The following is a 25,259-nucleotide window of genomic DNA, read 5'->3' on the forward strand; positions in this document are numbered from 1 at the left end:
AATTCAATTATTGCTATGTGTTAGATGATTAAAATATATCATCTATGGTTACTGCATGTATAGGTTGTATTATGATTAATTAGATATTCTTAAATTAGAATAGTCTAATATTTTCAGGATAGTATATTATTTTATACATGTTAACAAAATATTACTGGTGGTGACATGGATGATTTGTCAAAGCCTAGTTGTGTGATTTAAATACTTATAAATGATGGTTTTGGTCTAGGGATGATTAAGAATTAATCGTTGGTGAATGGTTTAATCAAATTAGTGAACCTAATAATTGATAGGATTACTGTTTTATATAAAAGTTTTTATATATATTTGTAACATCTTATATTAAAGGTTAAAACTTTAATTAGGATGATGTTGGTTAGAGATGTTTTATTTATTGGTTTTTAGAGGCTTGGTAGAGGGAACTTGCTCGTGGGTCTAACCCACGATTTATTTTTCAGGTTATTAGAAGTTCCAGTCTCGAGGTTGAGGATCCGCAGCTGGGAGACTGTCATTCATCTACTCATCTTGTTTACCTTTAATTAGTATAGTTAATTATTGTTAAATGTTTTGTATAAACTGGTGGTTTATAAGATTTTGGTTTAGGGGTCCTTAATTTATGGGATTCCCGAGTTGTATAATATTTTCAGAATTTGAAACTCATGGAAATATTTTTGTAAAAGAGATTTAATTTTATTAATAGAATTCCATTCAGCGATTTAATCATTTTTTTATTCCTCTTGTATTCTGTGTTCGTTTAAGTACTATATTGTTTTGATATTCTCGCATTTTCGGGTGTGGGCCTGGCCAGCCTACACGTGGAAATGTGGGGGTATCACAACCAGGCCTCTGAAAACCAATAAGCAGATTATCTCTGATCAAAACCAAACCTAATAAAATTCTTATATTTAATAAACAATGATACACATATATATAAATAAAACAGTCACATCTATTACTAGATTTATTAATTCCAAAACCATTATCAATGATTAAATAATAATCATACTTAGACCAATCCACCATTTCTTTTAAAGAAAAGTTCCTTAACCTCAATCCCATCCTAGATAGTTAATTAATCATTTAAACAATAAATTATATTTAAAAAAATATTCCATTTAATCTAATACTAAATAATAATTTAAATTATTTAAATTACACAGTCAATACATAGGCTTTGACAAATCATTCATGTCTTCACTAATATTATTTTATTAATATATATAAAATAATACACTAACTTATAATTATTAGATTATTCTAATTTAAGAATATCTAATCTTAATCCAACCTATACATACAATACCATTAGATGTAATTTAAACATCTAATACACATAGCCATTAATTTATGCTTTGCCAAATCAACCATACCCTTATAAATATATTTATTAATATACTGGTAACTCAATCATGCCTCCTTAAGTATATATATTAATACCAACGGACCTTTAGCCTAATGGTATAACCTCCCCTTCTTTAAAGAAGAGGGGAGGGGTTCGAACCCCGGCGTGGGCAAAAAAGTGTGTGTGTGTTTTTTTACCATAAAAAAAAAAGTATATATATTTATACTTTTAATTAACAATTCATCCATTCTTCCTATATATGTGTTTTATTCATACAAATATTTAGGTCATATATTTAAGCCTTTGACAACTCATCCATGCCTACAATTCAACCATATATTAACTTTAAACTTAACGATGAACTAAATAACACATACACATCTCATGCATTTCATAAGCATAATATTACTTTAATAACCAACCTATCCAGATATACCAAATAAGAATAATTAATATTAATCATCTTAAATGATATATATATATACATACACATGTATTATATAATCTATACTATTATTAAATATGCAAAGTATTTCAGTGTTTCAATATTTCAGTATTTGTTTATTAATTGATATAAATTCTATAAAACTCAAAATTACCTAATATAAAATTAAAATTAATTCAAATTAACAAAATATAAAAATAGTTTAATTCAAATTACAAAGTCCCACATTGGTTTTAAGTAAAAACGATTACATGAAAGCCTCTTATAAAACTATAGAGCTAAAGAAATAATAATCACACCTTCTCAGCCTAATATGCATAATACCATCCATAATAATCTTTGATTATTTAAATAATTTTTGATTATTTAAATCATATATATATATATATATCAATATATATATATATACACACACATCTTCCTATACTTATCATAAATAATTAAATCATATATACACATATATAAATATAATTAAATATATTGTTAATATTTAATAGCATTTAAATTGCGTAAATATAATTAAATTAATATATTGTTATGGACGAAAGGATATATACACATATATACACATATATAAATATATATACACATGTATATATACACATATATACACATATATAAATATATATATACATGTATATATATATTTATATATGTGTACCCTATGTCGTGCCGCACTGGATCAATTCCCTATTGATGCGCTGATCCCACAGTGTGATATATATATATATATATATATATATATATATATATATAATTTTTCAAAGAAATAATAGGAAAATAAATCTAATAAATTCCAGAAAAATATATAAAAATATCAGAAAATTTTAGAAAAATACCAGAAATTCCAGAAACCCTAATTAACCCTCTTAGGTCATAGATCAACATATAAATTGATTTTAAAATATATATACAATATCTATATATACAATTAAAATCCAATAATCTAATATTAAAAATATATAATAATTCATACCTTTAAATAATTCGATCTAAACATGATTTAATCAAATAAATTTAACCTAAAACTTTTGATATTCAAGGTAAAATCCTTATGAGTTCTAAGAGGAAAGTTAAAGAAGAACTCGCCTGAAGGTTTCGAAATGAAATTGACGCTTCTACCTTTGATTGTCTCTTCCAATTCCGGCGTCCTCTTTTTCAGATCCGGCCTCCTCCTTGTCAACCCTCTTTTCTTCTCTCTCTTATTTTATAACGTGTAAACCTTTAACCCTAAAGCCTTATATGTATATTTATACATATTAAAATCTAAATCATATTCCTACTATAACTACCAAATAAAAGAAATAATAATTATCTTTAAATAATATATATACACTTTCCATAATTAATCATTAGTTAATTAAATCGTATATACCTATATATATTCATATATATATATATATATATATATATATATATATATATATATATGTATCCTTGCATAACACTTATTAAATATATATTTATAATTATACAAAAATGATCATTTAAATAATCACATAACCATGGGTTTTTATTAATTAACCCAAAAAGGCTTCATACAAGCCCAAGACCACATTCTTTGGTCCAACTTCCCTTAAGCCTAAATTCAATTAATTTAAATAAATATAGTAATTAAATAAACACTTAAATTAAATAACTAATAATTACATGACACATATATATGTGTATATATACATGTGTATATATACACATGTATATATACACATATATACACATATATAAATATAATTAAATATATTGTTAATATTTAATAGCATTTAAATTGCGTAAATATAACTAAATTAATATATTGTTATGGACGAAAGGATATATACACATATATACACATATATATATATATATATACACATGTATATATACACATATATAAATATATATATACATATGTATATATATATACATATGTATGTATATATTTATACATATGTATATATATATTTATATATGTGTATATATACATGTGTATATATATTTATATATATACACATGTATATATATACACATATATAAATATATAAATATATATACACATGTATATATACACATATATAAATATATATATACATGTGTATATATACACATGTATATATACACATATATACACATATATAAATATAATTAAATATATTGTTAATATTTAATAGCATTTAAATTGCGTAAATATAACTAAATTAATATATTGTTATGGACGAAAGGATATATACACATATATACACATATATAAATATATATATACACATGTATATATATATACACATGTATATATATATACACATATATAAATATATATATACACATGTATAAATATATATATACATATATATATACATATGTATATATATATTTATACATGTGTATATATATATTTATACATGTGTATATATACATGTGTATATATATATACACATGTATATATACACATGTATAAATATATATATACATATGTATATATATATATATGTGTATATATATATTATATATTTATTTATATATGTGTATATATGTGTATATATACATGTGTATATATATTTATATATGTATATATATTTATATATGTGTATATATATATTTATATATACATATATATAAATATATGTGTATATAAATATATATATACATGTGTATATATATATTTATATATGTGTATATATGTGTATATATACATGTGTATATATATATATATATCCTTTCGTCCATAACAATATATTAATTTAATTATATTTACGCAATTTAAATGCTATTAAATATCGTTAGAAATAGTTTCTCATAAATACTCCATATCGGTAAATAATTTTCCTACATCGTTTCACTAAAACGTAAATATCTCCTAGTATGATGGGAATCTGATAATAAAATTGGTACTATTGGAAAGAGGACGAAAAATTCTTAAATTTGAGCTCAAGAATGACCCAATTTTGATTTATGATGACTGAGTTATGACCGTTTCAATTTCGAGTAACAAATCAGACAGAATAATAGGCGGATCTCAATCGCTACTGTAAGCGCGTCCGCACCAGATCATTTCTATGTTGACCAGAATAAGTCAACAGTCCAGATCTAAATGTGCACCATTTTTCATAGTCTGCGCTACACTAGATCACCTCCTTGTTAACCAGACCACTTCTATGGTCCAGATGACCATGTGTACCAAAATCTCATATGCCTGACCACAGAATCATCCATCCCTCATCAGCATCATCTGCGTGCACACACTATTACCCTATGTCGTGCCGCACTGGATCAATTCCCTATTGATGCGCTGATCCCACAGTGTGATATATATATATATATATATATATATATATATATAATTTTTCAAAGAAATAATAGGAAAATAAATCTAATAAATTCCAGAAAAATATATAAAAATATCAGAAAATTTTAGAAAAATACCAGAAATTCCAGAAACCCTAATTAACCCTCTTAGGTCATAGATCAACATATAAATTGATTTTAAAATATATATACAATATCTATATATACAATTAAAATCCAATAATCTAATATTAAAAATATATAATAATTCATACCTTTAAATAATTCGATCTAAACATGATTTAATCAAATAAATTTAACCTAAAACTTTTGATATTCAAGGTAAAATCCTTATGAGTTCTAAGAGGAAAGTTAGAGAAGAACTCGCCTGAAGGTTTCGAAATGAAATTGACGCTTCTACCTTTGATTGTCTCTTCCAATTCCGGCGTCCTCTTTTTCAGATCCGGCCTCCTCCTTGTCAACCCTCTTTTCTTCTCTCTCTTATTTTATAACGTGTAAACCTTTAACCCTAAAGCCTTATATGTATATTTATACATATTAAAATCTAAATCATATTCCTACTATAACTACCAAATAAAAGAAATAATAATTATCTTTAAATAATATATATACACTTTCCATAATTAATCATTAGTTAATTAAATCGTATATACCTATATATATTCATATATATATATATATATATATATATATATGTATCCTTGCATAACACTTATTAAATATATATTTATAATTATACAAAAATGATCATTTAAATAATCACATAACCATGGGTTTTTATTAATTAACCCAAAAAGGCTTCATACAAGCCCAAGACCACATTCTTTGGTCCAACTTCCCTTAAGCCTAAATTCAATTAATTTAAATAAATATAGTAATTAAATAAACACTTAAATTAAATAACTAATAATTACATGACACATATAAACAAATAAGAAATTACAACCAAGTCACACCATACCAATACAATCAACACGCCAATAATTCAATTAATAATTAAGCACACAAACAAACAATCATCATTTATAATCACGAAATATAAATTAATACAAATAAGACAATTAAATCAAATAAATTATTTTAAATAAAAATAAAAATCATTAATCCCAATAAATAATACCTTTAAAATTACAGACAGTGCCATTTATAATCTCAAGATAGATGATCTTCCTATTAACAATGATGATTGGTCTTAGTGCAATAAGCAAAATCTGAGTTCTAGAATTAATGCCAAGCTTGATAGAATACTGATTAATGATTTGTGGTTGCAACATTTCAATGCTACTAAGGTCTATTTTACACTTGCCTCTCTATTTGATCATTATAGAATGACTATTAATTGGCATTTCAATTTTTCAGAAGGGTAAAAACCTTTTAAGTTTCTAAAAATCCGGTGCATGCAAGAAGAGGTTAGTAATATTGTGGTCAAGGCTTGGAAGACTGTAGGGTCAGGTAATTCTTTTCATGTTCTTCAGCAGAAGCTAAGGGCTGTAAAGACTATAGCCAAATAGTGGAATAAGCATACAAGGAGTGTCTTAGATCAAATTCAAGGAGCAAGGGAGAGTTCACATAAAATTCAAATGGAGATGCTGCAACAACTTATAATTCAAGACAGTATAAACAGAGAAAGGGAAGCTACTGGGCATCTTCAGCATGCACTTGAGCTTGAAGAAATTATGTGGGCTTGAAAATCAAGGATTAAATGGATTAAGGAGGGTGATAGATGTACAACTTTCTTTTATAATATTATTAAACAAAGAAGAGGGATGAATGCTATTACATAATTAGATAATGTGATTAGGGAAGTTTCTAATGACCCTAATACCATTAGAGAATGGTTGATACAGTTTTATACTGATCTATATAAGCATCAAGGGGGTATATTACAAGAGTTTATCTCATTTAGAAAGAGCTTAAGTCAAGATGAATGCTGTAATATGGATAGTGGTGTTTTTGCTGAGGAAATCAAAAGAGTGGTGATGGGATTTCATCCAGACAAAGCTCCAGGTCTAGATGGTTTTCCTGCTAGATTTTATCAGAAATATTGGAGTGTGGTAGGGGCTGATATAATCAAGGTTATGTTGTTTTTCTTCAACACCAGTCAATTCCCTCAAGGTATTAACTTCACCTTCCTACCTTTGATCCCTAAATTGAACCATGGAGATAAAATCACAAACTATAGATCCATAGCCTTATGTAACTTAGTTTATAAAGTTATATCCAAGATATTGGCTAACAGATTGAGTGAAGTGTTATGATCGGTTGATCAATTATACATCAACCTTCACAATAGCACGAATCATTGTAAAATAGGGCTATTGGTCGGGTAAGTCGAACCACTGGGACTGCGCTAATCTATGGCAACCTAAGTGTCTAGAGTCATTTTAGAGTGATAAGGTGTAATAAAGAGTTGTTGATTGGTTTGTCACTAAGTTAGAAATGTAAAGATGCATAAAATAATAAATGGAAGGAGATTAAAAGGAGTGAAACTTAGGTGGAGAGGACTAGGGAAATGAATCCACTACACACCTCATAAACATGCTAGCTTGCAATTAACTTGGGGAGCTACTTATGTAAACGACCATGATATGTAGAGATGCATGATAACTACACTATCTTCAAGAAGTTCATACAATCAAGAGCTAAGTATAAACCATCTAAGTATAATCCCCTAGGAATGGCCTATCAAATCCCTTACTTTGTATGGTTAATGCACATGTAATCAAAGACTAAGTATAATCCATCCACGGTTGGTATGAACCATCTACTTAATTACATTAAACTAGGGGTGTAGTATGGTTCATCGTTCCTAGGAATGGACTATCAAAACCTTCACAAGACATGCCAAGAAAACCATTTCATAATCTCATCTCCATTCCCACTATGAAGATGCAAGCTATAAAATCATGAGAGAATATAAACTAAAACAAGATGATAAAACTCAACATAATCATTAATAGAATTTAAGATCCATTACAACATGTGTAGAGCTCTAGATTATGAAAAATACCACATACATACTTCATTCCCGAAATTAAGAACAAAACTAGAGTATGCTTACAAGGGAGGCTTCATCACCTCAGTAGAAGAAGAGTTAGTTACCCATTGGTGCCTTAGAATGAAGAAGAAGCTTGAACTCCATCTCCAATTTTCGAGCTCCCCTTTGTTAGCTTGAAGAACTCCTTTCTTTTCTCTCCTCTCTCTCCTCTTATCTTGTAAAAATGAAGCATAGCAAATGTGTGGCCTTTGGTAGCCTTTTATTCTCCAACAAAACCCTCTCTCTCCTCCAAGGAACACCTCCAACCACTTCATAAAGAAGGAAGATGGCATTGAGGAAACCAATGTGCAAGTGGCTGAAATTGAGCCATTTCCGAGTGCAATCTGCCTGATTTTCGAGCACTCGAAAAGTGGTCTCGAGCACTCTAAATTAGTGTAATGTGCAACATGCTCTTCTTGCTCAGCGCTGACCTACTTTGGTAAAACTGCTATAACTTTGTGTCCCAAACTCCGAATGATGATCTGTTTGAAGATTTGAAGAGCTGATTCAGTGTTTTAAAAACTTCATGTTTTGATGAAGACCCAATTCTCAAGTCTGGTTGGTCGAAAATGGGGAGAAAGGCAGTACTTCAGTGCTGCCAGGCAGTTCTGCGCACCTCTGTTAAGAAGATCATAACTCTCTGCTCCGAACTCCGAATGATGAACCGCTTGAAGATTTGGAAAGCTGATTCAGAGATCTAAATCTTTCATGTTATAATGGAAGTCCAGTTCTTGAGTTTTCTAGGTCGAAAATGGTGACAAAAGTCAGGATCACTGCTGCCAGAAATTCAGAAATGGCATCCTTTTTGTTCAAAATTCCACAAGGCATCATTTTTGCTTCCTTTTTGCACTTTAACCTGAAAATGCATAAAAACATGCAAATGGAGTTAATCTACATAAAATAATCAATTAATGGATTTTGTTAATGTAATTTAGGGCGCTTGAATATACAGTATTCAGCGCTTATCATGTTACCTAAGTTGATTGGTCCAGAGCAGACAGCTTTTATTAAGAATAGAAGATTACATGATAATATATTACTAGTATCTAACTTGGTTAAGGATTTTGGCAAGAAATTTGGAGATTCCAATATGACATTGAAGGTTGATTTAAAGAAGGCTTATGATTCTGTAGATTGGGGATTCATTATAAAGAGATTGCAGGCTTATGGTTTCAATGGAAAATGGATTAATTAGGTTACAACTTGTATATCTACTCCCAAGTTCTCTGTACTATGTAATGGTGTGCTTGCAAGTTACTTTTCTACTTCTAGAAAGATTAGACAAGGATACCCTTTATCTCTTCTGTTATTTGCTTTTGTCACTGAATATTTCAGTATATTAATGACACAATATATAGATAGTGGAAGGATTATGTGATACCTCTTGATTCTAGAGCCACGGGTGATCAAGTCTGAGCACAGATCCAAGGGATACCAAACAATTAATATTTAACCGAACACAGAATACAAAATGAATTTAAGAAATAACAATAATAAGCTGAAGGAATACTAAATTAAAAAAAAAATCCTCAAACATAAATATTTAGACTCTGATAATCCAAATTTCATAAGTTTACAACTCGGGAATCCATCTCTAGTGGACCCCTATTAAAAACCCAAACCGAACAAAAATAAATAACTGAAGATAAAAGCCCAAATCTAATATCTGGAAAGAAGTCCTACGTCGTCGGTAGAATGGAAGATCGTCTCTGCTCAGCTTGAACAAGCCCTAAGACCTCAAACGTCCAATACCTGAAAAATGATAAGTGGGTCAGGCCCACTAGCAAGTTCTATACTACTACTACCCAGCAGAGACCCGATACACATGTACATCATAACCAATCCAACAATAACTAAATAGTCCGTAGATACATATATATATATATATATATATATAATCACACTACAGGACTCTCACTGGACTGCAGGCCTGTCTCAACCTGACTAGTAGGCACCATGCAAAACGCACTTGAGTTGGGCACGACTACCTAGACCTAGCAGGGTACACATCCAACCATCATAGCCAGCTATGCATCCCAATGCATATACGCTCCCTAGCCAACGATTCTGAGACTCAGGCTCATATCGTGGCACCATAAAAATATATTTAAAATCCGTTCCAAACCAAAAGTGTCACTCAACTATTTAGTGATCTGACACAAAATACAGGTAGGACTTAACTTTTGTAGTTAATCCATCCCTTAATCCAGAGTAGGTAGGACTTAACATTTTTGAGCTAATCCCCCTAGTATGACACCATCCCATACCGGAGCATACAATCCATCCATCCAGTATTGATAATATAAAAGACAGTAAGTATTACAATATCAACAAATCCATAAACAGTCTAACACTATCCATCCAATTGTTGATAAAATAGATGACATTATAAATATCAATATCAACACATCCTTAACAAGTACAACAAGAATGTATAAATAACATCTTGTCATACACGAACAGTACATGATTCTTTTAATAGTTTAGAAACGTAGGGCACAAGTGTAATCCATCATTTCCCAATCTACATACTAATGTCAATATTAGAATTAATATGTTCACTTAAACCAATCCACATCATCTAGTAAGTTGATAATACAAAATATTGAATGTAAACACCAACTAATCTATATTAAGCAAAGTCAAAATATATAATCGAACATGCTTAACTTACACACTTCTTAATTATCCAAGAATTGAGAATACATTTTAACATATGTATACGACAATTTGTCCATTATAAATATATAATCATTCTGTAATCTAATATGCTTAATTTGAATTACAGAAACATGATTAAACAATATGTCCATTCCCAGATAAATAGCAACCCATAAGGATATGCACTTGAAATCCTCTACCTCCAAAAACAATCCACAAGTTCCCTTAAAACCCTAACGGTTTAATCTACCGATTTCCTTGTGATTTACTATATAATATCACACCCTCAGAATTTTTTATAAGACTTAAATGCTACGGAAAAATCCCTGTGTAGCTCCTAATTGCATCTGAAAACACCCAATTCTGAAACCCGTAGCCAAAACTATCACTGAAAAGGCAAAAAATCACAAAAATTGGAGGAGCAGGCTCCACACAAGGTGGAACCGCCTCTAACTCCTTGTAGAGTCGGCTCCACACAAGGTGGATCCGCCTCTAGAACCCCAATAGCCGGCTCTACCTAAGGTAGAGCCTGCTCTACTCTTTTGTTGAGCCTGCTCTACTCAAATTAGAGCAGGCTATTCCCCTGTGCGTCTTCTTCTGTAATTCCGGCAGTGTCCGGCAACTGTGTTCCTCCAACCAAGTTTATTACTGATTAAAACTAAGTCCTAGGGAGTTCCAAAGTTGATTAAATTCATTACTTATTATTCAAAACCATATGGAATAATAATTACGCAAAACAGTTTCTAAGTGGACTAAAACCCATACAAGAACACATTCTGTTCAAGTATCTAACCCTGCGCTCCAGGTTAATTTTAAGATTTCCTAAGATGTTTTAGAACTAATAAAATTCTTAATCCATCAATTGACATCCTTTAAATCATGAATTATGTAAAACAAAACTGTAAACAACCAAAACTGTAAAACGAACAATTAAACAGTTCATGAACATATGTTTATTAAACAATGCAAGCATGCAAACCAGATTGATTTTAAACTTTTATCTGTTCCTGGAATTGAGTTAGAGAAGCAAAGAACACAAGTCAAAGGAATAGAGTTAGTTATAAAACTTGCCTGTGAGATTCGGTTCAAAAATCTCAACGTCTTCTCCTAACCTTTTCCGGTGATCCTTTGGTTTTCCCTCTCTGTTCTCTCCCAGACTCCTCTATGCTTCTCTCTGTTCTCTTTATGTCGTGAATAGGGTTTTTGATCTCTAAACCCTAAGTAGTCGTTTAACGTTATATTTATAGGCTTAAGTAAAACCTAAACCCTAATTCTAATTGGAAGAAAATTATACAACCGACAATATAATTAATCCTACACTAAGTCGGCTATAACGTGAAAGAAAATTAAAACCAAACCCTAAATTTCAATTAACCATTCACCTTACCCACACAATTATACCCCGGAAAGAATAAACATCCAATTGACGTAATGACAGAAAATAAAACACAATTTAATAATTAATTAATTAACAACAAAAAAAAAAAAAAACAAATCAAATAATAATTAACTACAATAATTAACCAATTAAATAAATCAATTCAAACAAAACAATTAAATAAACAAGTCATTAAATAATTCACAACAATTCACAATTAAATCAACAAATTCACAATTAAATAAATTAAAACGCAATTAAACAATTAACTAAATACCAGGACTATCCTTTTTAAAATTAGGGTATTACAGATTAAGCTATGCAAATACGTGGTTAATGCAGTGATGAAGATATCTCATGTTTTCCATGCTGATGATCTTCTGATGGTGGTCAAGGCTGAGATCTCTACAGCAAAAGTAATTGTAGAAGTGTTCAAAAAGTTTAAAGAAGAGTCTGGTTTACAGGTTAATCAAGAGAAAAGTTCTGTCATATTTTCAAAGGTTGTGAGAGGTAAGAGAAGATTGTCTGCTATTCTTCACTTTCAAACTGAAAATTTCCCGTTTAAATATCTTGGATTACCTCTGTCAAATCACAGTTTAAGGATTGTAGATTTTAGGAGTTTTTTGGATAAAGTTAATTCCAGAGTAGCTCCCTGGAATACCATCAATTTGTCTCTGGTTGGAAGAGTTGAATTGATTAAATCCGTATTATTTTCCTATCTGTATCATTAGCTTTTTGGTTTTAAAGTACCTTAGGAAGTTAAAAATCAGTTGGAAAAGAGATTTAAACAGTTTCTATGGAGTGGAAAACAAGATTTGAAGAAACTTTCTCAATTAAAATGGAGTAAAGTTACAGTTCCTGTGGTTGAGGGACGATTTAATATTAGAAAAATTAAAGATATTGATTTTGCTGCTAAAATTACCTTGTGCTGGGACTTTGTGTAGAGGAAGGATAAACTTTAGATTCAATGGCTTCATGCTATATATTTAAAAAGGTCTTCTTTCTGGAATGTGAGCCCAAGGGTTGGTGACTCATGAATTTGGAAACAAATTCTTGAAGCTAGACAGATTTTGTTAGATAATATTGATTTCAAGGTTGGAAATGGTTTGAGTTTTAAACTGTTAATTGATCCTTGGTGTGGTAATCAAACCCTGATTCAGAAATTTGGTGCCACTATGTTCAGGCAAATTAACAGAGCATAGGTTGTGGCTGTCTTCATAGCAGATGGAACCTGGTGTATTCCTTCATATTTCACTGATGAGGTTAAGGATGTTTCACATAATTGATTTGAAGATGAAGTGATACAGTTTCTTGGAGGCATGGGGTTTTTTTCATTGAAATCTGTTTGGAATGTTTGCAGAATCAAAAAGCAGATTGTGAAATGGAGTAGACTATGTTGGTAAGGTTGTAGACCAAAGTTTTCAGTGGGTGTCAATATTATTTTGCATTACAAGAATTTATCTCTAGTGAACCTTCAGAAAAGAGGATTTATTTTTAACTTCTATCTGTCATAATTGTTTTGATAATGTAGATACCAATGATCACTTATTCTGCAACTGTGTGTATGCCAAAGCTGTTTGGAGCAATCTGTTCATCTTGCTACAGCTGGAGTGGCCTAGTTTCTCTTCTGTCAGTGAGACTGGATTGGTTTGTGGTACAAACTGGTATAAAAAATATCAAGTCTAAGATTTTGTGTGCACTATTTACAGCTACCATATTGAAGCTTTAGATGATGAGAAATTCTGCTCTTCATAATGGTTGCAAAGATGATCCTTCTTCTTTTGTTGTGCAATCCATTATTTGGGATGTGCTTGCATATCTCAATAATAGGCAAGATGATTTGATAATTGTATTTTCATTATGATGTCTTTGAGGTTGTTTTGTGACTATTGGAAATGGGCTCACTCTAGCTCATGTTTTGTGAGAGGAGGTATGCCTTCTTAAAATTATTGTAATGCATATTCTTATTTATAAAATCTCTCATTTAGAGAGAGAGAGAAAAAAATAAATAAATAAATACTTGATATATGAGAATTCATAAGGCAACAAAGTCAAAAATCTTGATTCTTTAATAGCATTGGCTTTCGTTTGATGGGACCCATAAATGAATTATAGAAATTATTTAGAAATTTAGACAATATAATGTTCCCCTCTTAAAATCTTTAATATAGTTTCCGCTTTTAACTTGATTCATGTTCTTATTGTAAAGTATTATTGTTCTTTTTTAGACTTCACAATTAGTTATGAAACACTCTTTATTTTCTCTATTATACATATTTGTGGTTTCTCATTTATGCTATTATTTATAAAATAAAAAAGAAGAAAAGATTATCAATTTGCTATTTGTTAGTATTCATTATAGTATTTGTAAAGCTTAATACAAAATTACAGAGATTTTACTATGGTATTTAGTATTATATATATATATACACACACACTTTATCTATTTATCATTAATTTTTAATTAAGTGCTGTATATGGTAAAATTATGTAAAGTACGAAAATGTGCACAAAAAATCGCTAAAATTGGTAAATCGGTACAAACCATCGGTTCGATTCGATTATTTTACAGTCCGATTTCAATTCCAGGTCCATTATGATTGGATTGAATTGAATTGTAATATATATATATATATATATATATATATATATATATAATATAAAATATAAGATGAGAGACTAAACTATCTAAATGTCTTTATACTTTCATTATTAAAAATTGTATGCATTCAATGTTATAAAGTTTCTAACTTACAAGTATGGTACAACCCAATAACTTTTATTTAATGTTTTATAGTCTAATGATTATATATAATTTTTGCATTTAATGTTATACTGTATTCTAATATTAACTGTAAGATACCATCAAACTACAAGGGACTTGAAAAAATCTTTAATAGTTCTAATCTATAAAAGGGACTTGAAAAAATCTTTAATAGTTCTAATCTATCTTACAATGGGGTTATTCTAATTTTTATTTTATTGTAAAATTTAACAAGATAACAAATTATATTTTTAATAAATTGGTGTTATGAAAGAAGATTGCAAAATCAAAGGCGTGGTAGGGGTTCGAATAAAGACTAAAAGAACTTGACATTTAATTTAGTAAGCTCTAAGCAGAAATCAAAATATTTAGAAGTGAATTTTGAAAAACTACCGATCACATGGTCGTTTTTAATTAGCCCATATACATAGGTTTCCAACTAATTAGTTTCGTCCTGGGCTGTCTTTTTGGGCTTGAACAAATTATTTAGTTGGCCAAAATCGGGTAATTCCTTTTGACTTGGTTGGTATTATTGGGTCACTCTCTAATGCCCTTTGGGCTTGTTGGTCCGTTTTTGTTCATGGGCCGATATGCATACAGTACATATTCACTAATGCAATACAAATAGGCATTTCATCAAACTAACTTGCTAGCAGTAGCAATGTTAGAAAACAATTTTTTTTTTTTTTGACTTGAACACCGGCACACTCATTCGGAGAGTTGAACGTTTTACCAATTAGACCAATGAGTGATGCTCATATTAATAACTTTTAAAACCTTTCTACCATTTTTATGCTAATCCTCGATCAAGAGGTTTGAAGTGCGACTATGAATGAATGTATATAGACACACCCTCATGTGATTGAGGAAAAAGCCCCGTCCTAAAAGAAAGAGAAAATTTATACATTCAACGCGTGTTGGCTTTCTAGCCAATCACTAGGGGCTCACAAGAATCCGATTAGACATAAAACTAAATCTAATCTGATCCCAACAAATTTATAAAACTCGAATCCAATCCGATCTAATGGTCTTAAGCCAATCCAATTTAACATGCGAAATATAGAATTGGATTAGATTGGATTTACGAATTAGATTATATAAATCGTTCAATATTTTTTAAATTCTATTTCTTGAGTTGAGTTGAGAAAAATAATATGCACTAAGCAACAACAACCAAGCCTAATCATGTAAAAGAGGAAGGAATCAAGAATGATGACAAAAGTAATAATGTTGATGAATTTTCTTCTTCTTCTTCTTATATATATATATATATATATATATATTTTAAATTGTCTGAAATTGAACTATGCAATTGAAGTTACTTTAACTATTGCATACATATCGGGACGGCATTAATAACAAGAAGATCAAAAAATTTAAACCATCACAAGAAATGAGATGAGTGAAGTATGGTTGCTGATTTCATGCATGGGGTAATATTGAATTTTTACTATTTTGTAACTATTACAAACATAATAAGAGAAAAACTTAATTGCACAAGTTGTATTAGTGACATGGTAACTATCATCAACTGATTAGACATTAACACATAATGATATGCCTCACAAAAATAAATTATTTTACTTATGTGATAGAATACAAGATTAATGTCATAACGAAATATTAAAAGTGCAGCGAAATTTTTCTCTTATAATAAATTCGTGCATGACTACACACACATATATATATATATGAAACGTAACAAGCTGAATGAAAAATACTGATGAAAATCTAAATTCCAACTCTTATAACTTTATGAACATAATCTTAAATGAACGCTAAAAGTATTGTGTCCCTTTTTTTGGTCCTAAGAAATTATTAAATAGTTGCCTGATACTTGATGATCCGGTCAATTTCATACTCTCAATTTATAAAAAATTGAATTCATGAAAGTGCATTAATATATTACAGTCGGAACATTAGTTTTGATTGTGTTAGACAATTAAATAATTTTTTCTGACAGACAAAGGTTTTTTTTTTTTTTTTTTTAAAAGTTTATATAAAAGAATAACCTTCTCACCCACAAAGTTCCGCGGCAGATTACCAAAAGTCAAAGATATCACTCCAATGACAGATTACAAAAAGTCAAAGATGTCATGGGTTTATCACCTGATCCTGCAGCTCAATGACAGACCAGTGACTTTCTCGCCGCCAGTAAAAAAAACGTGGAGAACTTGAATTTTTCATAAGACACTCAGGAAAAAAACGTGAGTCCCATCCCAAGCCTCTGTAAAGCTGAGCAGAAAATTCACATTCACAATTGTTTGATCTTTTTCTATAAAGGGGAGGATACTCTTCCATACAAAATTTAGTTGTATACTTAGATATGGTAAAATATGATATTATTGAAGGAGAATTTTGACGAGGACATAATGTACAACCGGCTTAATTAAATTTTTCTTAAATTAGATGTACTGTAATATATTGCGTGAGAGCTTAATGATTAAATATATCCATTAAAATTAGAATCGTACAAAATTTAGTGCAATGATTATGACTAGAGTCATGGGACTTTTCTTTGTCTCACAAATTGATTGACTAATTAAATTACATGAATTACCATTAGTGACGAGTCCACAGTAAACACTAAATATATCATCCCATACCAGTAGAATAACTTTACATACCCATCACCTAAATTCCAACAACCTTTCCTCCTTACAGTGGAGAAAACACACACACGCGCGCACACACATATCTATAGCTTCTCACTAAACACTCAGATACCAAGGTAAAGCACACTTTGTAATGGAGAACTGATCATGCACTGAATTCATATCCTTTATATTATTGGGACTAGTTTAAACTAACAAGCACTCCTCGACATGTCTTTGAGTGGGAGAGCTTCAATGAGTAGAGCCAGGACATGCTCCCGAGTTTCGCGGTCTTGAACACCAAATCCATCTCCATTTTGGTAGATGAAATTCGCCACTCGTGCTGTGTTGGTAGTATACTTTAAAAATGGTTCCAGTGACTCAGTATACTTTAACCCTATTATGTCTTTAATGTGCTTCTGCGCTGTCACCTCAGGAACATTAGCTTCTCGCATGAAACATAAAATCGAAGAAGGCGCGTCACCTCTCTCTACCTCAGCCTGTTCAAATATATATATATGTGTGTGTGTGTTCAGTCACATAAAACATGTAAAGTACAGGTATCTAGGGAAAATCGGTCTAAGTTTCCTTTTTAAAATTAACATGATTTATTTATATTGAAAACCTTAATTTCAAGAAGAATAATTACCGATGAGGTCCCAAGGTCATAGCAAAGTCGAATTATGAGTGATGCATAGTACACAAGGTCATGACCATTTTCTAGAACATCTGTGACCTCCTTTGTGACCTCTTGTGTAAAAGAAAGAAGTGCATGAAGAGAAAGCAAGGGGCCAGACTATGAAATCCACCCATTGTCTAGATACTCTTGCAGGGATGGTGTATAGCCCTTGTGGTACAACTTTGCTTCCACAAGTAAGGCTTTACAAAAATCTGCCCACTGAGATAACAACAATGATCGATTTTCGTCAAGATCGAACTCTACCTAGCTAATAATGAGAGCTATATATAACTAAATGTTAGTATATATATGACAAATAAATAGTAGTCATGATCAAGTGGTATACCACTTTCTGTAAATGAGGCAATACTGAGTTCCAACCCCTCTCTTTCTTAATTTCATTAGCAACTTCATTGGTGGTATTATAGAGTGCTTCAAAGCAAATCTTCATACATTCCGGAAGGCATTGAACCTCCTTGGTATCCCACCTGAAATTTAAAAATCAATTAGGATATTGATATTTGAAAACATGCCTTTTTTGCCATTCAAAAAAAAAAAAAAAAAAAAAACAAAAAACATGCCTTTTTTAAATTGAGTTTTCAAAAAAAAAAAAAAGTTGTCAAAAATTATAAACTAAGGACCTGCTTGGTTTATTACTCAGAAAATTGTTTTTAGATAGCTATAAAAAAACAGTACTCTGAAAATTGGTCTGCTTGGTTTGCCACTCATAAAACAATTTTATAATTTTCAGTAAAACTCTGTTTGGTTCAATTTTTACAAAACTCAATTATAAAAAAGTCGAGAACTGTCTTTTAAAGTTTTTTGAAAATAATTTTCTGAGTTCTCGAGAATTGTTTTATGAGTGATAAACCTAATAGGCCAAGTTTGTTTTTTTTTTCTTTTTTTTTTTTTTTTTTTTAACTGAGTTTTCAAAAATTGTTTGTACAGCTTTCTGATTTTCAGTTCTCATATTGTTCTTAGAAAATCGAAGCAAGGCAAAATTTTCGTACAGATTTTAGATTAAGGGTTTGCTTGGTTCGATATTTGGAGAACAATTTTCTGTTCTTTGAGAATTAAAAATTAAAAAACTATATAAAAAATTGTTTGGTACATTGAAAGTTTTTTTTCTAAATACTCAGTTAAAAAAAAAAAAAAAAAGTGTTTACATATAACTGACTTTTATAATTATTTGAGAACATTTTTTTGATTACTTTCAAAGTGACAAAATAAGCAAGATAAACCAAGCAAGCACAATTTTTAGAAACGAAAACTGAAACCCTAAATATTATTTACCCTTTTTGTTTTTCTTATATAAGGTTGATTTCCTTTGATCACTATTCCTATGCAGATACTGACCTATCTACTGCATTAATGAAGCACTCTAGTTCTTCCAGTGAACCATTGACATCGTAAACATCATCAATAACAATGATAAAAGTAATGGCTTTGGTTAACCATTTAAAAAAAAAAAAAACGTGTTTACATATAACTGACTTTTATAATTATTTGAGAACATTTTTTTGATTACTTTCAAAGTGACAAAATAAGCAAGATAAACCAAGCAAGCACAATTTTTAGAAACGAAAACTGAAACCCTAAATATTATTCACCCTTTTTTGTTTTTCTTATATAAGGTTGATTTCCTTTGATCACTTTTCCTATGCAGATACTGACCTATCGACTGCATTAGTGAAGCACTCTAGTTCTTCCAGTGAACCATAGACATCGTAAACATCATCAATAACTATGATAAAAGTAATGGCTTTGGTTAACCATTTTCTAAAATTTCCAAACTGAGGGTCGAAAGCAACTCCCACTGCCCACAGATAACTTTCAACAACTCGGTCCCTAGTAAACTTCAGATTTTCTGCCAGACCAAGATTCCTCCACCTCCTGAATTATGAAACAAATATCAAGATATTAATCTCTCACTTTTGGTTTTGTTTTGTGTGTGTGTGTGTGCAGCTGTATCGGATTATTGCATGTGAGGTTCATTTGTCATTACCTAGTTATCACGCCAAGATCTTTTTGGTGTATGGCTTGAACCATGTTGAAGTTAAATTTTGCCAGTTCAAGCAAGATGGGATTTGTTTTATCCTCTTTCTCAAGCGCAATTATCTGCCTCCTGACATTGTACCACTGCACTCTCCAGTTTAATGGAAGCTCTATGTTTGACGTACTGATCGTACTCTTGACAACTTCACTAGAGAAAGCATTAGCATCATCCAATATGTTTTCACCTTCGAAGCCTAGATTTGAGGCATCAAAAAGCTCGAGCATTGCTTTATCATCAAATTGTGCATGTGTTCCTTTCATGAACGCACCCTTCTCGTCCACGAACCCTCTGAACATATCTGAGTTTCAAAACATGTTCTTCAAAGTTACTATATACTTATTACATGGAAAGATATATTCTATGAGATTTTTACTGTAAATTTAGAAGTAAATTCATTTGCTCACCTTGAGAAACGCTGTAGCCATGCTGCCTGAGGAGCCTAAAGCATAGTGCAGTAGCATTGAGGTCGTCCTCTACACTTGGACTTTTGGATACTATGTTGTCTAGGGCTTCTTTGATTTCCTCCTCAAATAGGTAAGCCAAACCAAGTTTTTCTATTCTGTCTATTAGTTCCAACTTAGCCACTTCGTCCAATGCTTCAACAAACATAATCTTAACTTCCTCTTTCTGCTTCTCCACGTGTGCATTATATTTCTCATCCTGAAATAACAAATAAAAATGTTACTATTATCTTACAATGCAAGTTCCTTTAAACGGTTCCGGCCACATGCTCAGGCATGACGAAAGAATTACACGAAAGTTCACTATGTGTAAAATTAATGTCAAAATTAATGTTTGTTGAATATATTCCTCAACCCATAAGGCTTAACCTCTCCATCTAGAAAGAGGAGGGGAGAAGTCGAGCCCGGTGTGGAAAAAATGTATTTGAATACTTAATACTTACCACAACAACAACGAAAAAGAAAAAAAAAATGGAATTAATACAAACGAATGTCCTATATGATTCAAGATTAATTTAAGTTAGCAATCTCATGGTGTATTTACTTTCGAGAGACTGAAGAAATTCATATTCCCAAATATTTGGCTTGTAGTTGGCGGATCGCCTTTCGGAGCTTTGATGTGTCATGTTGAAAGCTTCAGCCTTCATATCGTGCTGAACCACTTGCCCATCACCAGCCACTGCTTCACTAGTGCAATCCATGGAGTATGATTTACTAGCTTTGTGTGGAGGAAAAGGAAATTAATAATGGATAGTGTTACTAGTGATGAGAGACTATGCTTTGAGACCTTAGTGGTGATGAGAGACTATGCTTTGAGACCTACATTGGTCATGTTTATGTATACAATGTGATACACGTTAGGGGTGGCTATTGATGTGGGTGTTGGGATTTATATGCCCTGTCATAGCAAATTTCTATTTGAATTAAAGTGACATAAGTTCCTTACGTTTCTGAAATATTTATATTTTATATAATTGGTGAATTCAATGTATTATGTTTCGATTCATTATAGAATTGATAGTATCCACTTGATTATAAGAGATATTTATATATGTATGTGATGGCGATCAATACATGAATATAAATAATAATCATAAATGGTTCATAGTCGGTAATTATGGATGGACTCATAATTGATTAAGAGTTGAACTGGATCCGCGTTAGGTTGAGATATATTGCGAGAGCCGTCGTATGCAATTGCTCCCTATCACCGTTATAGCATTTGACTCTTAAGCATGATAAAATTATAAATTATTTTTTGAATTAATAATTACTTTGATTTGTTCGGCGGATTCTTCGGGATCCTTAGACCGACACTTTGGGTAGTTATGTAATTAATAGTTAGAGGGTTATATTTTTAATATTTGCATCATTGCTACTTGTATTTATTTTGTATTGATTATGGTTGATCACAAAGTAAATTCGAAGGCCTTCGTATGTTTTTAGACAAAATGATTTATTATATATTTATTTATTTAAATTATTATTTTTGTCAAACAAATGTTTTTATTGTGATCGAGTCAGAAATAATCAATGGTACCAAAATAAATATATTAATTAAGTAGTCGAATTGATGGCTTTATTTATACGATAACTAATTATGCATAGAGGGGTCAAAGTGTAATATTGACTTAGTGGTTATTTATTAGTTAATTGGAGTTCAATTAATTTCTTTCAGTGGAGTAGAAATTAATTTATGAATTAATTGAATTGAATCAATGGACCGGGCCAAATATTAATTCATTGTAGCCAATAAAATAATAGGCCCAATGGATTCTCACTCATAGCCCAACTTAATATTGGAATCATATTAGATTTGAGACATGTGAATTAGAGATTGAGAATGATTTGTTGTTTCATTTTCTTTACCTTTATGTTGCCTATAAATATACATGGTTTATGAATATTTTAGGGTGATTTTTTTTGGAAGAAGAAAAAAAAAGAATAAATTTTCTCTCTCTAGAAAATTAGGGTTAGTGTTCTCATCTAATGGAGGCTCCCACAAGCCTAATTTTCCAAGGTCATTCATGGAGGCTTATGAGTGATTCCTAAAGGTAAGACCATTACCAAGAAGATGGAGATCCATGGAAAAGGTGTCTAGCAAAAGGGATCTATAATAAGTGAGAACGTTCACTTTAGAGGAGAGATCTAAGGTTTACTCAAACCTTGATGTAAGTATTCAATCTTTTAATTGAATGATACATCATGTTTTATTTTTGTATAAAACTTGTCTCTATGTGATGAATCAAGATCTATGAATTTAAATCTCTCGAAAAGTTTTTTAATATTGCACATTTCCCAACAGTGGTATCAGAGCATGGTTTGATTAATTACTAGAGATCATGTTTTTATCAAAATCATCATCATGGATCCAAATTATATATATATATTGATGTATGATTTAATATATTGATACATGATGATGTATGTATAATTGTGAATGGATGATGATGTGTGTTTGGGCCATGGATGAAGCTTATAGGTTTTCGAATGTAATTTTATCTTTGGATAAATGTAATTAAGGCTTTGATTTAGCCGTTCGAAACTTCAATGATGTAATTTAATTTTTTCCATTGTATTTCAAATTGTAAATTTATTTAAAGTCATGTAATATTCATCAAAGGATGCTATGAAGCTTCAAGAGGGTCCGAAAGGGTTAAATTATACTTCAGTAATTTTTTGAAATTTTTTGAGGCTTAATTTAATTTTCTGGGATTTTTTTCTTATTTTTCTGGAATTTTTCGGCGTTTTTCCTGTGGGCGGAGCATCTCTGGCGGCGAGAAAAGACGTCGGAGGAGGCTAGAATCAAATGCAGCTCTATGGTGGTGAGCCTGGCGCGTGAAGAGCACGCGCCAGGAGTTGGAGGCATTGAAGACATGTTGGCGCGTGGGTCTCACGCGCCAGCCAAATCCACTTTCCCTCCACGCGCGTGCAGGCGCGTAGAGGTGCGTCTCACGCGCCCTAGGCGCGTGCCAGCGCGTAGGGGCGCGTGCCTTCACCTGCAGCATGCCCCAGGCGCGTGCAAGCGCGTGTGGGGCCCTCCAGGCGCGTTCCAAGCGGCTTTTTGCTTCTCCAGACGCGTACCAGCTTCCTATAGGTGTTTACAAGTCGTTGGAGGACCCTCGCGCAATAGTAGAGCAATTAAATGTTAAAAGCTGATTCCATTGGCCGTTTTTATTTGCTTTATCTGTCATTTATTGATGTATGTGATGCATGTAATAGATAATTGTTGATTAATTATTATTCATGCAATGGATTCATGATATTTAATTGAATGACTTGATTTATATTAATTAAATTATGAAAATTAAGTGGATCTGATTACAAATTAATTTGAGGGCACTTATTGGGAAACGAAAAATTATTTTTGTAAATTATTTTTAAAGTGTGCTTCAAATTAAATATTAGTGAATCATTTAAAGTCCAAATATTTTCTAAATTTAATTGGATTAAAATCAAGATGTTTAGCATGCATCATATCATGTATTTGAATAAAATGAAAACCCTAATTATGAATGATTATAAAAAATTGAGTGGGAGCAGGGATTTTTATACATTGCCCTATGACCTTCGTTATTAACACCATTATAATTAAATCTTCAAAAATAAGGCCCCACGCATGATTTGAAGAGTCTTAATATTACAATAATGGTTGTCTCATGAAAATAAAAATATTAAATGTTCATTGTAATTAAATCTTTAAAAATAAGGCTCTACGCATGATTTAAAGAGTCTAGATTATAATGACAAGATATTTAATATTTTATTTTTCATTAGAGCTTTAATAATGTTATATACTCAATCTAAAATCAATAGTGTTAGCTCCCCAATGGAGTGGTCTATACTAGGTGATTTTAGAAAGGCTAAATATAATCGGAAATCATTTCATATAGATAGACAAGGCATTGTCTTAAGAGATATGGAGATGATGGGATTTGCCCGCCAATAGCAATAATGAACTTCGCCAACCGAATAAGTTATTGGCGTATTGGTTATCCGATTTTTCATGCAGTGGTTAAGGGACCTACATATTATTATTTTAATGGAAGTGCTTACCTAATAGCAAATGAATCTCTACAATAGTAATAATGAACTCCTCCAACAGGATAAGTTATTGACATATTGATTGGTTGATTTATTATGCTACAGAGTTGAGGGACCCGCATTAATTAAAAGGAATTGTTCACCAATAATGATAATGATCTCTTGTTCGATTGAGATTTATTATATTATGTGGTTAATAAACTCATTTTAATTTTAAATATGCATGACAGTATTAATAATTCACCTTGCATATTGTATGAATGCATTTATATTCAGATTAATTATGTCTAGTCCAGTTTATCTGCTTGCTTACATATTCAATGTAACTGGATCTCATTAATATTGACTGGGAAAGGAACTTAGATATTTTATTCACAACGTAAGGGTACAAATGTATTTACTACTCCTAAACCTAATCCTTTTACTTTAAGATACCCAAGAGAACATTAATGTTTTGAATAAGTGAAATAAGGCAAATGAGATGAATTGATGCAATATTCTAGAGTTTATCTCGAATAC

The 25,259-nt window shown here is 30.8% G+C and overlaps 1 protein-coding gene and 1 pseudogene across 1 annotated transcript in view; one reads left to right on the forward strand and one right to left on the reverse strand.

Moving 5' to 3' along the window:
* Positions 1–17,712: 17,712 nt before the first annotated feature.
* On the reverse strand, positions 17,713–21,397 carry LOC132277976 (alpha-farnesene synthase-like; annotated as a pseudogene).
* Positions 21,398–21,442: 45 nt separating this feature from the next.
* LOC132277981 (uncharacterized) overlaps positions 21,443–25,259 on the forward strand; it is a 30,871-nt gene continuing 27,054 nt past the window's right edge. The window contains exon 1 of the mRNA XM_059779818.1: positions 21,443–21,528. Within this exon, the coding sequence (XP_059635801.1) occupies positions 21,443–21,528 (86 nt within the window). The remainder of the gene's footprint in view (positions 21,529–25,259) is intronic.

The sequence above is a fragment of the Cornus florida genome, unplaced genomic scaffold, assembly GCF_030987335.1.
Source record: "Cornus florida cultivar Cherokee Brave unplaced genomic scaffold, ASM3098733v1 CherokeeBrave_3.0.0_Hap2_Chr01, whole genome shotgun sequence".
Classification (NCBI taxonomy): domain Eukaryota; kingdom Viridiplantae; phylum Streptophyta; class Magnoliopsida; order Cornales; family Cornaceae; genus Cornus; species Cornus florida.